This window comes from Sminthopsis crassicaudata, chromosome 1, assembly GCF_048593235.1.
Source record: "Sminthopsis crassicaudata isolate SCR6 chromosome 1, ASM4859323v1, whole genome shotgun sequence".
Classification (NCBI taxonomy): Eukaryota; Metazoa; Chordata; class Mammalia; order Dasyuromorphia; family Dasyuridae; genus Sminthopsis; species Sminthopsis crassicaudata.
The window spans coordinates 352,321,479-352,335,800 of NC_133617.1; the positions used below are offsets into that span (position 1 = coordinate 352,321,479).

At 35.7% G+C, this 14,322-nt stretch overlaps 1 protein-coding gene across 1 annotated transcript in view; it reads left to right on the forward strand.

The window, feature by feature from the left end:
* The window catches only part of GALNT1 (polypeptide N-acetylgalactosaminyltransferase 1), a 149,978-nt gene that overhangs the window by 56,613 nt on the left and 79,043 nt on the right, over positions 1 to 14,322 (forward strand). The window contains 1 exon segment of the mRNA XM_074279217.1: positions 1,267 to 1,505. Coding sequence (XP_074135318.1) covers positions 1,367 to 1,505 — 139 coding nt within the window. The 5' untranslated portion in view covers positions 1,267 to 1,366.

A 14,322-nucleotide genomic window follows, 5' to 3' on the forward strand; every position in this document is an offset into this window, starting at 1 on the left:
TTTTATGTCTAATATAATTTAATTAAAAATTAAGTTTCAAATTGTATACGTAGATTTATACTTGTGTATCTGAGACCTTCCATCAGAATATATATTTAATATTAAATGAGTTTTTATTTTTATTTATTTTAAATTTTATTTATTTATTTTTTATTATAGCTTTTTAATTTACAAGATATATTCATGGGTAATTTTTCAGCATTGACAATTGCAAACCTTTGTTCCAACTTTTCCCCTCTTTCCCCCCCACCCCTTCCCCCGATGGCAGGTTGACCAATACATGTTAAATATGTTAAAGTATAAGTTAAATACAATATATGTATACTTGTCCATGCAGTTATTTTGCTGTACAAAAAGAATCAGACTTTGAAATAGTGTACAATTAGCCTGTGAAGGAAATCAGAAATGCAGACAGACAAAAATAGAGGGATTGGGAATTCTATGTAATGGTTCATAGTCATATCCCAGAGTCATCAGAATATTTTTTAAAAGCTGCTGCAATCCCAACAGTTTATAATTATATCTTACTCTATGATTCATCTTAAGGCCATTATTATTATAATGAAATTTTAGATTTGCCACACTCATCTAAATTATGTGAACCTGAACTTTTTGGGGCTTCGGTTTCTTTATATAAATGGCAAGGGGTAGTCAAGCCATATGATTTATAAGATATGGTTCTAAGTCCTACTTTTAAGAAAATTCAGTCAGTTTTAATAAGAGGAGCCAGGTGGTACAGTGGATAGAGTACCAGGCATGGAATTAAAAAGACTTGAGTTCACAGAGAGCTCCAAAACTATCTCGGTGAAGTCACGTAATTTCTGTTTGCCTCAGTATTCTCATCTGTAAAGTGGAAATAACACCTACTTCAGAGTTATTGTGAGGCTCAAAAGAGATTGATATCTGTAAAGTTCTTAGTAGAGTACCTGACTAATAGATGCTATATAAATGTTATTTACTTTTAAGAAAATTTTATTAAACTCTTAGAATTGCCATAAAATTCTTAAAACAAAATAAATATTGAAATAAATTGAATTGAAATGTTTCTTAAATTCACTTTCTGCAGTTTTAAGTAAAAAGCAGTGTAAATGTGGGCAAAAACAAAATGCTTAAAATTAGAGCTTTAGGATAACAGTCTGTTTTGAGCATTTCTTGGTCAGGTTTATTATTAATATAAAAGCTTGAAGTGAATAGTATATTAATTTTATAATTTGTTTTCCTAGTTTTCTGTTTTTAATTTGAAGTTTTTTATTTTTCTTATTACAGGTTGTGAAGGTGATCTCTCATGAAACTGATTTGAAGTTATCTTGGAGATATTTCTATATTTATATATTTTAAAGAATTTTTGCATTTTATTTAAAGTGCCATGAGAAAATTTGCATATTGTAAGGTGGTCCTAGCCACCTCCTTGATTTGGGTACTTCTGGATATGTTTCTGCTGCTTTACTTCAGTGACTGCAACAAATGTGATGAGAAAAAGGAGAGAGGACTACCTGCTGGTGATGGTGAGTCAATATTTAGAATTTTGAAAAAAATGCAACTGCAGCATGCTAAGATTAAATTTGTATATTTTAATACTTGAGAAAATATTATACTTAATATTAAAAAATATCTATACTAAATAAAATGATAAATTCTTGGCATCATGAAGTTCTGATGAATTCTTCCAACAGTTAAAGACAAGGAAGAACAAAATATTCAGTGTGCTTAGCTATCATTCTTATTTTGTATGTTTGTCATTTTACTCAAATATTATTCAAAATACAGCACAGGAAAGTACAGTATGAAATGGTAGATAAATAGAGGTGACAGTCATTTCTTGGCTACTATTTTTATTTATTTATTTATTTGTAACTTTTTATTGACAGAACATATGCATGTTTTTACAACATTATCACTTCTTTTCTGACTTTTTCCTTCCCTCCCTCTACCCCCTCCCCTAGATGGTAGGCAGTCTTCTTATACATGTTAAATGTTATAGTATATCCTAGATACAATATATATGTGCAGAACCGTACAGTTCTCTTGTTGCACAAGAAGAATTGCATTCAAAAGGTAAAAATAACCAGGGAAGAAAAACAAAAATGCAAATAGTCCACATTCATTTCCCAGTGTTCCTTCTCTGGGTATAACTGATTCTGTCCATCATTGATCAATTGGAACTGAATTAGATCTTCTCTTTGTCGAAGATATCCACTTCCATAGAATACATCCACATATAGTATTATTGTTAAAGTATATAATGATCTCCTGGATCTGCTCATTTCACTGCATCAGTTCATGTAAATCTTTCCAAGCCTCTCTGTATTGATCCTGCTGGTCATTTCTTACAGAACAATAATATTCCATAACATTTATATACTACAATTTACTCATTCATTCTCCAATTTATGGGCATCCATTCATTTTTCAGTTGCTAACCACTACAAAAAGGGCTTTGGCTACTATTTTAAATTTTAAAAAATATTTAGTGATTACTTAGTGATTAAATTTCTTAGTATATAAAATGTGCTAATTTTCAGCTATCTCGAAGAGATACCTTCCACTCTTCTGTCTCATTCTAAAGGGAAAAGAAGCTTATTGATGAGAGTTCTGCAGGTTTTACTAACTAGAACACCTTAGATCTTGGCATCAGTCCTGGGATTTGGTGCTGGTTGTTTAGAATATTACAGCCTTTGAAAAAGAGAGCAGGAAATCTGATAGAAGAAATAAATGTGAAGTCCAAATGGAAAATGAATCTGGGTAGGTGAACAGTAGTTATCTACAAATCACCATATTGCAGTGCAGACCTGGCAATTTTAGTTTTAAGTTTCATACATTAGAAAATCGTGATTTCATTAGCATATCCAGTGTTAGAATAAAAATGATTTAACAAATAATTTAACATTTATGTAACTTTCAAATCCTTCAAACTTTAGGTCTTTTAGTGTTGGGTTATGAAACCTATATAGAGTTCAGAACTTTTTAAAGGAACTACTGTAGTGTGGCCAGTTTTTCTGGAGAAATTTCAGTGTATCTTCAATTCCAAATGAGTTTATAATGAACTTTTGGTTGTCTACACTAGTGTGCTCAAAGCTAATATAAACATGAGATAATTCTCTACATATTTTTTGTTTGGGGGAAGGGGTATTTACTCTAACTTTGTAAGAGATAAGAATAGCAGATATAGGGGGCAACATTGAAAGCAGGAAAACTTGAGTTCAAACTCTGCCTTTGATGCATATTAGCTATGTGGCCATGTGCAAATCATTTAACCTCTCTGGGCCTCTAATAACTTGCTAAGACAGCTATAGCAGAATCTGCAGAAGTGAAGAGAATTTCCTTAGCTGGGCTTTCCCCATACTGATGAAATCACAAGTTCTACACAGTTTCTGGCTTGATTTCAACACTTCTTTCTATTTCTGCTACTTTCTTAATTTAGAATCAAAAGCTCTTTGTATGTATATGACTGTTATTTGATAGTTTCAACTAGGTAATAAAATCCATATACCTTTTGTTCTCTCTCCCATAGGGGCTGAACTTATTCCTTCTGCTTAAAATTATTTTATTAACCTTATATTCCTTTTTCAGTTTTTATATTTGTTCATGTCAATCAGGTATTGTTCTTTTTGTTTTTCATTCATAGTGGAGCATTTTTGTCTTCACCCTTCTATAGATCTCTAACCTTTAAAGCTAGAGCTCCTCTTATTTGGATTTAAAAAAAAAAATATTTCCTTAACTATCTGCTAACTGCCAACTTGGCTCAATAGATATTTGATCTGTCTAGATATTTGGTAAATAAATCTTGGTGTTATAAAAAGTCTGAAATTTACTAAACAACTTTTTTTTAAAAAGTTATAACTTTATTTTTACATTTGTTTTTTGTGGAATTCACAACACTTCAATATTGATTATATTTGCTGACTTTTTTGGTAGCACTTTGTAACTTACAAAATGATTTATCCCAGTTAAGAACTGCCTTGGGAAAACCTTGTAAAATAGACCAGCTAATCACTCAATGAAATGAACAACTATAATTTTTAGGAAGCCTTTTCTTACTTACAATTGAAATTTATATTTTTGTGAATTTTACCTGTTGTTGCTATATTTGCAGTCTGGGGCAAAGCTCAACAAATCTAATAATCCCTTTAGTGTGTGGTGACCTTTCAAGTACATGAATATAGCTCTCATGAGTTCAGGCTCAGCATTTCTAATTCCTTATACTTTCTTTTGTATTATTTCTCTCTTCACAATTTCATGCAGGCAATACTTGTAGTTGAGTACTTTTGGCTCTTGTTTAATTAAAAATTCAGTGTTAAGTGCACATTATATGTAAGACATTCTAAGTTATAAGGATACAAAAGTCATTAAAAAGTAACCTTATCATTGGGGAGCTTACAGATCTGATATAAATATGTAACACAAAGTGGGATGTGTTAGGAGAAAAGAATTGTAGAAAGATTTGAGGAACATTTCAGTTCAAACTAAGAAGTGGCACGTGAGCTTATTAAACTTTAAAGAAAGAGAATTTTGAAAGACAGATATGAGAAGGTACAATCTAGATGAGGGAGAGTTAGAAATGTCTGGAAACTGAATGTGCAGTGATGGGTGATATTATCTTTAATTTGAAGAACAATTAGCAGACTTTGGATAGAACATGGTATATGTAAATAGAAGTACTGTGAAATAAGGCTGCTAATAGTAGGCTCTTAACCAGATTGTAGAAGGTTTTAATGCCAACTTAAAGAATTTCTATTTTGTCTTGTGGGAAGTAGACTTTTAGGGTTTAGTGAGGGTGTTAGCTTTGGGTACTTGAAAGGGTGGTAGTGCAATCATAGCAAAGTTTGGAGACAGATTTTTTTGTATCTAAGATGTTTAAGGTACTACTGTGTAACGTGCTCTCCTGGCAGTTACAATTACTAGTCTGTCCTAGACCCACCAGAGTACCTTTGACCACTGTCCTTTGCAGTGTGAGCTCTACCCGGCTCGACTCCTCTGAGGCCTTCTAAGGTCTCTGGCCACAATCTCTTGAATCTATAGCTTAATAACCGGTAGCGCACTCAAGAACAGCCACGTGTAATCTTAAAAGCCTTTATTATACCTACTCACATAATGCCCTGACTGATGCCCTGACTTGTTGGTTCCCTAGTGAACACCTGGTCAGAAGACCCATGTGTTCACTACCAAAACCCTTACCTCTTTCGGCTATCCATCTTGGCTTGGCCACCCAGGCTAGGAGCCAGGGTGAACAGCACGAGGTTAAAGAGGGCGGTTGCTGCCTGCAGTGGGCTTACATAGGGCCTGTGAGGTCACACACACAGCCAATCAGCGAGAGAGTCACCCATTACGAAACTATCTCAATATGGCCAGGATCCCGCCCAAGGGCAGTCCTAATATCCACAGAAATTACTTCCGGGCCTCAATCTCCCGATGCACTGTGTCCGCCCATTTAAAGGGCCCTTACAATTCCCTTTCTCTTGTTTTGCGGGAACCGCACATCTCACCAAGCTAAACTTTTAGCACCAGCTATAGTTCACTTGATCCATGAGATGACAGAGTGTTATGCCCAAGGAGGTACAAAGCAGCAAATCAGTAAACAGAAGTATGACAATGAGAACCAGGCTCAACAGTGGCCCAAATGTTCAACCCATTCATCAAAGTCATACTTGAGATAATAGGCCAAAGAGATTGGATGCCAATGAGGTAGGATGTCAACACTGAGGTGGGAAGTCAACAAGGTAAAACATCACAATTCTAGTTAACAAATATCAGTAGGTAGGTTGTCACAATTCTAGTTACATTTATCACAGTTCTAGACCAATTCTAGTTTCTTACAATTTTTCTGTTGCACTTTTCACACTCCTAGAACAATTCTAGTTTATCACAATTCTCTATTGCACTTTTCACAATTCTAGAACAATTCTAGCTTATCACAATTCTCTATTGCACTTTTCACAATTCTAGAACAATTCTAGCTTATCACAATTCTCTATTGCACTTTTCACAATTCTAGAGCAATTCTAGCTTATCACAATTCTCTATTGCACTTTTCACAATTCTAGAACAATTCTAGTTTCACAGGTGCACATAAGCAAAGTCATGTCCAGTAACATTGTCTCAATAACAACGGCAGGTGGGTGTGTTGGTTTTTCACCCACTAATTTAAAAGCATATTCCTTCAATAGAAAGCATAGGGCAAAGCCTCTTCCCAGGCCACCATATGGCAAGTGGCGACGGGAGAAGCAAACAGGCCCATTGTCCATTTACAGTCTTTATATTGCATATCACCCAAAACAGTCCATTTCAGCTGCTACACTGGAGCTGTGTCTGGTGTCTCTGGTCATGGTCAGGAGGGGCATCGCTGCCATCGTCTGAAGGGCTGCGGACATCTGGCTGGTCTCTCTGGACTGTTGTCTGGTCCTTCTCTTGGATCCCCAGGTTACAAATGTCTCTGGTGGGGATGAACTCTACTGCTGGATCTGCACCTAGGAAGGAATGTACCCAGGGCCCAACTTGGGCCTTTCCAAATGCCATCCAGGCCTTTCCACATCACAGTGGAAACAAAGTTGTTGTCAAAAAGATCAAAAGTCAGACAAAAGTTAGTCAGTCTGTCACTTAGCTGCACTTTCTGTGTATGCCCGAAGTGCATTGCTAAAGTAAAAGGCAAAGAATTTAAAAATGTAAAACCAAAATAGATTAAAAATATAAAACCAAAATAACTTTAAAATGTAAAATCAAAATACTTTGAAGATGTAAAATCAAAAATGTTTAAAAATGTAAAATCAAAATTTAAAAATTGTAAGCAATCACATATCCCAAAATTCCCTTCTCTTGTTTAGAAGAGAAGATCTTGGGGATAGTCTGTGCAGTAATGACTTTACTAGAACACTCGGCTATATCCCTGAATTCTTTTGCCTAAAAATCAAAGTTTGAGTTTCTGATACCGAATTGTACTCCAGTAGTGGGCTAGAACTGAGCAATGCACTTGGATGATGAAGCACGTGAGACTAATTGCCAATTGGACGGTTCCCTATTAACTTGTTTAAGGTTGACCCTCCCCAGCTGTTCTGTGCTGACTTGATTGGTGAGACAAAGAGAGGGAAGTGACTTGTGTGGGAGGAGCAAGAGAAACTTGGGTGGTGGAACTCACGCTCACTTGCACTCGTGACCGGGCGTTGGAGGCGAAGGTAAAGATCTAGAATAAAGACGTTTAGTGATCCTGACTCTTGCTGATTTCTGGAAAGATAGAGTTCCAGCATTTGGCGCCCAACGTGGGGCGCCATTTGTAACGTGCTCTCCTGGCAGTTACAATTACTAGTCTGTCCTAGACCCACCAGAGTACCTTTGACCACTGTCCTTTGCAGTGTGAGCTCTACCCGGCTCGACTCCTCTGAGGCCTTCTAAGGTCTCTGGCCACAATCTCTTGAATCTATAGCTTAATAACCGGTAGCGCACTCAAGAACAGCCACGTGTAATCTTAAAAGCCTTTATTATACCTACTCACATAATGCCCTGACTGATGCCCTGACTTGTTGGTTCCCTAGTGAACACCTGGTCAGAAGACCCATGTGTTCACTACCAAAACCCTTACCTCTTTTGGCTATCCATCTTGGCTTGGCCACCCAGGCTAGGAGCCAGGGTGAACAGCACGAGGTTAAAGAGGGCGGTTGCTGCCTGCAGTGGGCTTACATAGGGCCTGTGAGGTCACACACACAGCCAATCAGCGAGAGAGTCACCCATTACGAAACTATCTCAATATGGCCAGGATCCCGCCCAAGGGCAGTCCTAATATCCACAGAAATTACTTCCGGGCCTCAATCTCCCGATGCACTGTGTCCGCCCATTTAAAGGGCCCTTACACTACTGGATCACCTATGTAAAGATGCCTGACAGGCAATTGGAGACTCCAGAAGGAAGTTCTGGGAAGAAATGGAACATTTTTATGGTTTTGGAAATCAGTTTCATTTAAGTGAACATTGAATTTGTGGAAATAGATCATTGAGAGATAAAAAGTTGACAGGACTTTTGACCAATATTTGACACACAAGGAAATTATAATGAAAGGAGTTTGAGAAAAAATTTTCAGGTATGAAAAACCAGAGAGGAGTTGTGAAAGCCCAGGAAAGAGAAAGATAGAGGACTAGACTTTTTTTTTTTTTTTTTTTTTTTCCTGATCCTCATTACCTCTTAAACCTCTCAGAAAATAAATTATGCACCAAACAAAAAAATTCAGCTATCTTCTTTGGCCTTATATATAAGAAACTTAGGAGAAAGTAAAATTCCTATGAAGTAATGCCTAATTCAGGCTCAATCAGAACTTCCTCCCCCACTTCCACCATTTTACCAGTGGTTATAGGACTACTTCAAAAATAATTTAAAGCAATGTCACTGAAGAGATATTGTATTATGTTTACAGCAGAAGAGGGGAAAAGTTGTAACTTAGAAGAATTATATTAAAAAACAAATGAAGGAAAATATGTCTAATTCATAATTTTGAATAATTTGTTATTTACAGGAAATGTTTTTAAAATGTTTAAAAATAATAAAACTGAAGGAATGAAAATGAATTTATTGATTAATTTATTCATTCATATTGACTATGCATCAAGGGAATCCAAAAGAGCTAAAGTTGTAATTATGCTATATGATAAAGCAAAGACAAACATTCAATAAAACAAAAGCAATAAACAAGGAAATTACATTGTGCTGAAAGGAATAATGCAACTTTATAGCTCCAAAAGCCTTAGCATCCAAGTTCATTAAGGAAGCAATAACTGAACCATTACAATATATAGACAATAGTACAAAAGCGACAAGAGACTTTACCCTAAAAAAAAGGGAAAATATGGAACTGAATTTTCAATGGTAAACCTCACCCAGGAAACAAGAGAAAGAACAAAAGAAGAGAAAGATTGGGGATGCAAATATGCCGAAAGGGAGGGATTATTAAAAGAAGAGAAGCAAAAAGATAACATTAAAAGAAAATATGTTCACTATGAAAGCAAAACATACAGATTTTGAAGACAGGATACATAGAACCAACCAGAGGTTTGTAGATGTCCCAGAAAAACAAGACAAGATGAAAAAAATTGAATGCAGTAATAGGTCAGTAAATTTCAAGCTCTCTAGACTTCCCCAGAAACAAAAGAAATCTGATCCCCAGGACAAACATTAGATGGGTGAAAAAGAAAGAAGACTTGGGACAAAACAGTAATCCTCCCTGGACAACCCAACAGAATCCAAAGAAAAACACTTCCAGGTTAGCTCCATTGAAACAGCAAGTGGGGACCCCTAGGACTACCTACCTGGCTTTGGTAGGAGCCTTAGTAGGTATCACAGAAACTTTTACCTCCTGGACAGTGTGAAGAGTCAGGAAGATTGAGTGAACCTCATGATCAGGAAGCCAGACCCAGCTGTGCTGCAGAGATGTAGCTCTGGATGAGAAGAAACCAGCACACCCCTGAGTGCAAAGGCAATGGGGCAGGAATGCTGCTGGCTGCGGGCACTTGCAGAAGGGTGAAGCTTTTGGTTTGGGGTTCCAGGTCAGAGGAGAGAGCTGAAGTGAAGCTAGAGGCACCATAGCCCAACCCAGGATTACAGATGCTTACACTAATATTTTTCATTTTAAAGCCATTTTTTAAAATGAACCATCAAATAGAAATAATCCAACCATAGAAGTTTACTATGGAAATAGGGAAGAGTAGGGTTTATCATTAGAGGAGAATAGAGGAGGAGAAAAAAGAACTTCTACCCCAAAGAGTAACATTAAATGGCTCCTTACCAAGAGAAAATTTATAGAACTCAAAAAAGACTTTAGAAGTCAAATGAGATATTTAACCAACTAGAAGGAAATACAGAGATTTAAAGAACATAATTATTTGAAAATTAGAATTGGGCAAGGGGAAACCAGTAAAGCTATAAGAGACCAAGAAATAGAAAATAAAATAAAAGGAATTAAAAAATTGAATAGAATGTGAAACATAAGAAAAACCACAGATCTGGAGAACAGTTCAAGAAGAGAAAATATAAGAATAATAGGATTACCTGAAAGCTGTGGCCAAAAAAAAGAATCTTGACACAATAATGCAAGAAATAATCCAAGAAAAATTTCTACAAGTGATGGAACATGAGGAGAAAATAGAAATAGGGAAAAAAAAAATTACTGATTACCATCTCAAGGAGATCCCTGATGGAAAACACATAGGGATATCATATATACCAGCACTCAAAAGTACTAGGCCTATAGCCAAAAATATCATCCAGGAAAATTATCTATATATTGAATGGGGGAAAAAAAAAAAAAAAGGTTATTTAATGAAGATGCAGATTTCCAATACTTTGTCTCAACCAAACCTGAACTTAATAGAAAATTTAATGTGTAAGGGCCAGTGTCAAAGATTAATTTAAAAGAACTTAACATGGAAGAATTGTTTTATGTTTTTTTACATGGAGATGTATACTATATGTTTAAGACTGATATCACTAGTTGGATAGCTCAAAAGAAAGATTGGGACAGAATTTGAGTATAATGTGACTCAAAAAGTAAAACTGTCTAGGAAAAGGTAAAAATAGTAATTATGTTACACAAATGAGGCACAGAGGAAGAATAGACAGAGGCATTAGAGGGAAAAGAGGGCTCATAGTTCTGAAAACCTACTCACATTGGGAATGGGTTAAATAGGCAATACTACATATATACTATGAAGGGTTTAGTATCCTCTAATATCTATAAAGAAATAGGGGGAGAGGGAATAGGACAAGGCAGGGTATAGAAGGATATGTAGACTTATGGTAGTGGGACAAGGTGCGTAGATTAATGGGAAAGGAATAAAAGGGAGGTCAAAATATAGTATAAAATAAGGGATACAGAAGGTATAGGATATGGTGTGTATTTTAATGGGGATGGGATAAAGAAGAAAGGAAAGGATGGGTGGAGATGATAAGGGAGGGAATGGGTGGGAGAAGTTAAATAGTCACTAGGCAAGTTAAGGAGAAGAATTAAAATAGAAGAGTTATGAGTGATAGGAAATAAGAGATCTACAGAAACACTACAATTAGGATCAGCTGTAAAATTTGCTAGGAAAAAAAAAAAACAACTAGGGCTAATAATCATTGATCTTAGACAAAGTCAAACCTAAAGATTCAGTCGAGAAATCTACATTATATCAGCCATATTATTATTGTTTTAGATGTATGTTTACATATGGATAAATGCATTTGCACATATGAATGTCTGAGCATCTGTTTTGTGTCCAGCACTGTTCTAAGTACAAGGGATGCAAAAAAGAGACTAGACAGTCCCTGCCCATAAGGAGCTCATAGTCTAATGAAAGGGAAAATAAGCATCCATTATATATTCAAAAGGTATAAGTAGGAAATAATTAAAAGAGAATAAAATTAGAGAGTAGAATAAAGAGTTGGGAAAGGCATCCTAAAGATTTTAGTTGAGATTTACAAAGAAGCCAAGAAAGTCAGTAGATAAAGATGGAGAACATTCTAAGCATAAGGGATTGCCCCAGAAATGCTTGGAGCTGAAAAAATATAGAGTATTTCTGGAATGGGAAGGCTAGTCTTACAGGAATTAGATATAAAATATCCGTGAGCAATTATGTAAAATATTGCCATATTCATTAATTTGTACAAGAAGACTCAAAAAAAAAAAGATAGGAAAGTGAAAAATAGCCTATGAAGTAAATGTATAAAGTGTAAGAAGACTTGGAAAGGTAGGAGAAAATGGAGCTAGCTTATGAAGTGCTTTTGAAAACTAGAGTAATTTGCTTCTGTGGGTGATAGTTACTGAAGCTTATTGAGCATATAAGGGAAAGTGATAGGATTGGAGCTGTGCTTTAGGAAAATTACTTTGGAAGCTGAATGGAGAATAGATTGGAGTGGGGGAAAAACTTGAGGCCCAGACCCACCAGTTGGCTCAAGATGATAAGCGATAGTATCCAGGTCTATCAATATCAGGAGTATTTGAGAGATACTACTAAGGTGAAATTGATAGGCCTTGGTAATAGATTGGATTTGGGAGAGTGAGAGACAATGAGGAACTAGGATGACAATATTGCTCTCTTTGATAAAATAGAGTTACAGGACTGGGAGGTTGGGGGAAGACTTGAGGAAATATAATTGGAACCAATTTAGATATGTTGAGTTTTAGATTGCTCTTGGACATCCAGTTTGATATACCTCAAAAGCAGTTGATATGAGATAGGTAGATTTAAGAATTATCAGAATTGAGATATAATGAAATCACTAAGTAGGATAGAAGAGGGAGTACTGTATGGGAGCCTAAGGCTGGAGGATATTATTTGGACAAGAATAAAAGTAGAATGAAAAGGAATAGTCAGTTAAGAGGTGAACCAGATGAGAAGGGAATCCTGAAAACCTGGAAGGAAGAGTATCAAGGAGGAAAGGAAAAGTAAAGTAGAATGAAAATTGAGAAAGCCATTGGATTAGACAATTAATAGATGACTGACAACTTTAGTGAAAACAGTTTTATTGGAATAATGAGGTCAGAAGCAACTAAAGGTTGCAGATTTTCAGGACTTTCAATCAAACCCAAACTTCATAGAAAATTTAACATAGAAGAGCCAATGTTAAAGATTAATTTCAAGGAACTTAACGTGGACAAATTATTATTTTTTAAACTAAGAACATAAAAAAACATTGATTTTATTTAGAACTACCTTGGGAGGAAACTATAACCACTGACTATTAACCATATTTGGATTAATCTAGGAAATGGATGATTATTCTTTTTTTTCTTTTTTTTTTCCCTCCTGAGGCTGGGGTTAAGTGACTTGTCCAGGGTCACACAGCTAGGAAGTGTTAAGTGTCTGAGAACAGATTTGAACTCGGGTCCTCCTGAATTCAAGGTTGGTGCTCTATCCACTGTGCCACCTAGCTGCCCCCAGTGGATGATTATTCTTAACTAAAATCATTTCTTTATTATTTAGGCATCTATCTTACAGCTAGATCATCCCAGAGTTCCTTATAAAATACAAATTTTCCCCATTTGGGGGAAAAGATGAAGTCCAGCTGTCTCCGATTCCTTGAACTATACCATCCATGCCTCTGATGTCTCCTCAATTCTAATCATGTCAGCACCTTCTTCTACTGATGAGTTCTTCCATGAAATTCCATTTGGGGAAAAAGCCAAGAATGACCATCTGTCTAGATAGCCACCATATCCCTACTTCTTCCACTTTCCCCTCCTGATTATTTAGTTGCCTGTTTATGTGCTGCCTTCCTCCATTTGAATATACTCAAGTGAAGTCATGAACTCTCTTGTTGCTTCTGTTTAGGACTTCTATGACTCAGGAAGAGTAATACTGACAACTTTGTACAATTCTAACTCACCTAAATCCAATTCATGCATAGGTCAAGATGTCAGTCTATGATGTCATTGGACCTCTTCAAAAATGAAGGATAAACAACAACATAACTCTCTAGCACTTAGCACAGTGCCTGACATGATACTTGTTGACCAACTGATAGGATGCTCAATTGTTTTCAGTTGTGTCATATCCTCTACATTAAAAATATTTAAGAGAGCAAATAAACATAATTACTCTCTTGAGGAAAGCAGAGTAACTTCCAAGCCCCAACTTCCTTCTTACCCTTCTGGCAAGAATGAAAGTCTTACTTGGAGAAAGGGTGGAGGGTTTTAGAGATTATCTATTCTGCCTTCCTTAGAACTGCACAACAGTATCCTTATGTTACAATAGGAGATAGCCCTTACATATTTAGTATTAACAGAAATACTGATGTCTAAAAAAATATTAGCATTACATTTGTCATCTTATGAGAAATTTCCCAGAAAGCTATAGATTTTGACAAAGTAAAATTAACAAAAAGAGAAAGCATCAAGAACAAAAACTTCTCTCTATATATTCAAGTCAATAGACAGTAGCTAATATCACTAACATGTACCTAGACAAGAACAGAGAAATCTGGAGAAAAAGGACTACCATTTTACCAGATTCCCTTCCTTGTGCCTTCAAAGACATTAATATAATCTATTGATTAGTAAAGCAAACAAACATTTCTAGTCAAACATGTCAAGGTAACCTTGGTTATTTTCTTCAATTTCTTTCACAAATAGAGGTCAACTAGAGATAAATATAAATGTAAATTTAAGCAAAAAGCCTAATAAAATACTTAGCCTTTACATAACACCTAAAGCTGGCATAGAATTTTACATATGTTATTTTATTTGACCCTCACAACAATCCTTGGCGCTTGAGAAGAGAAGGAAGGCCTTTTCCTAAATACTTGCCTTCTATCTCCAGTTGCATTTCAAATATATCCTGAGAGGCAGCAAAGGGCACAAAGCCATCT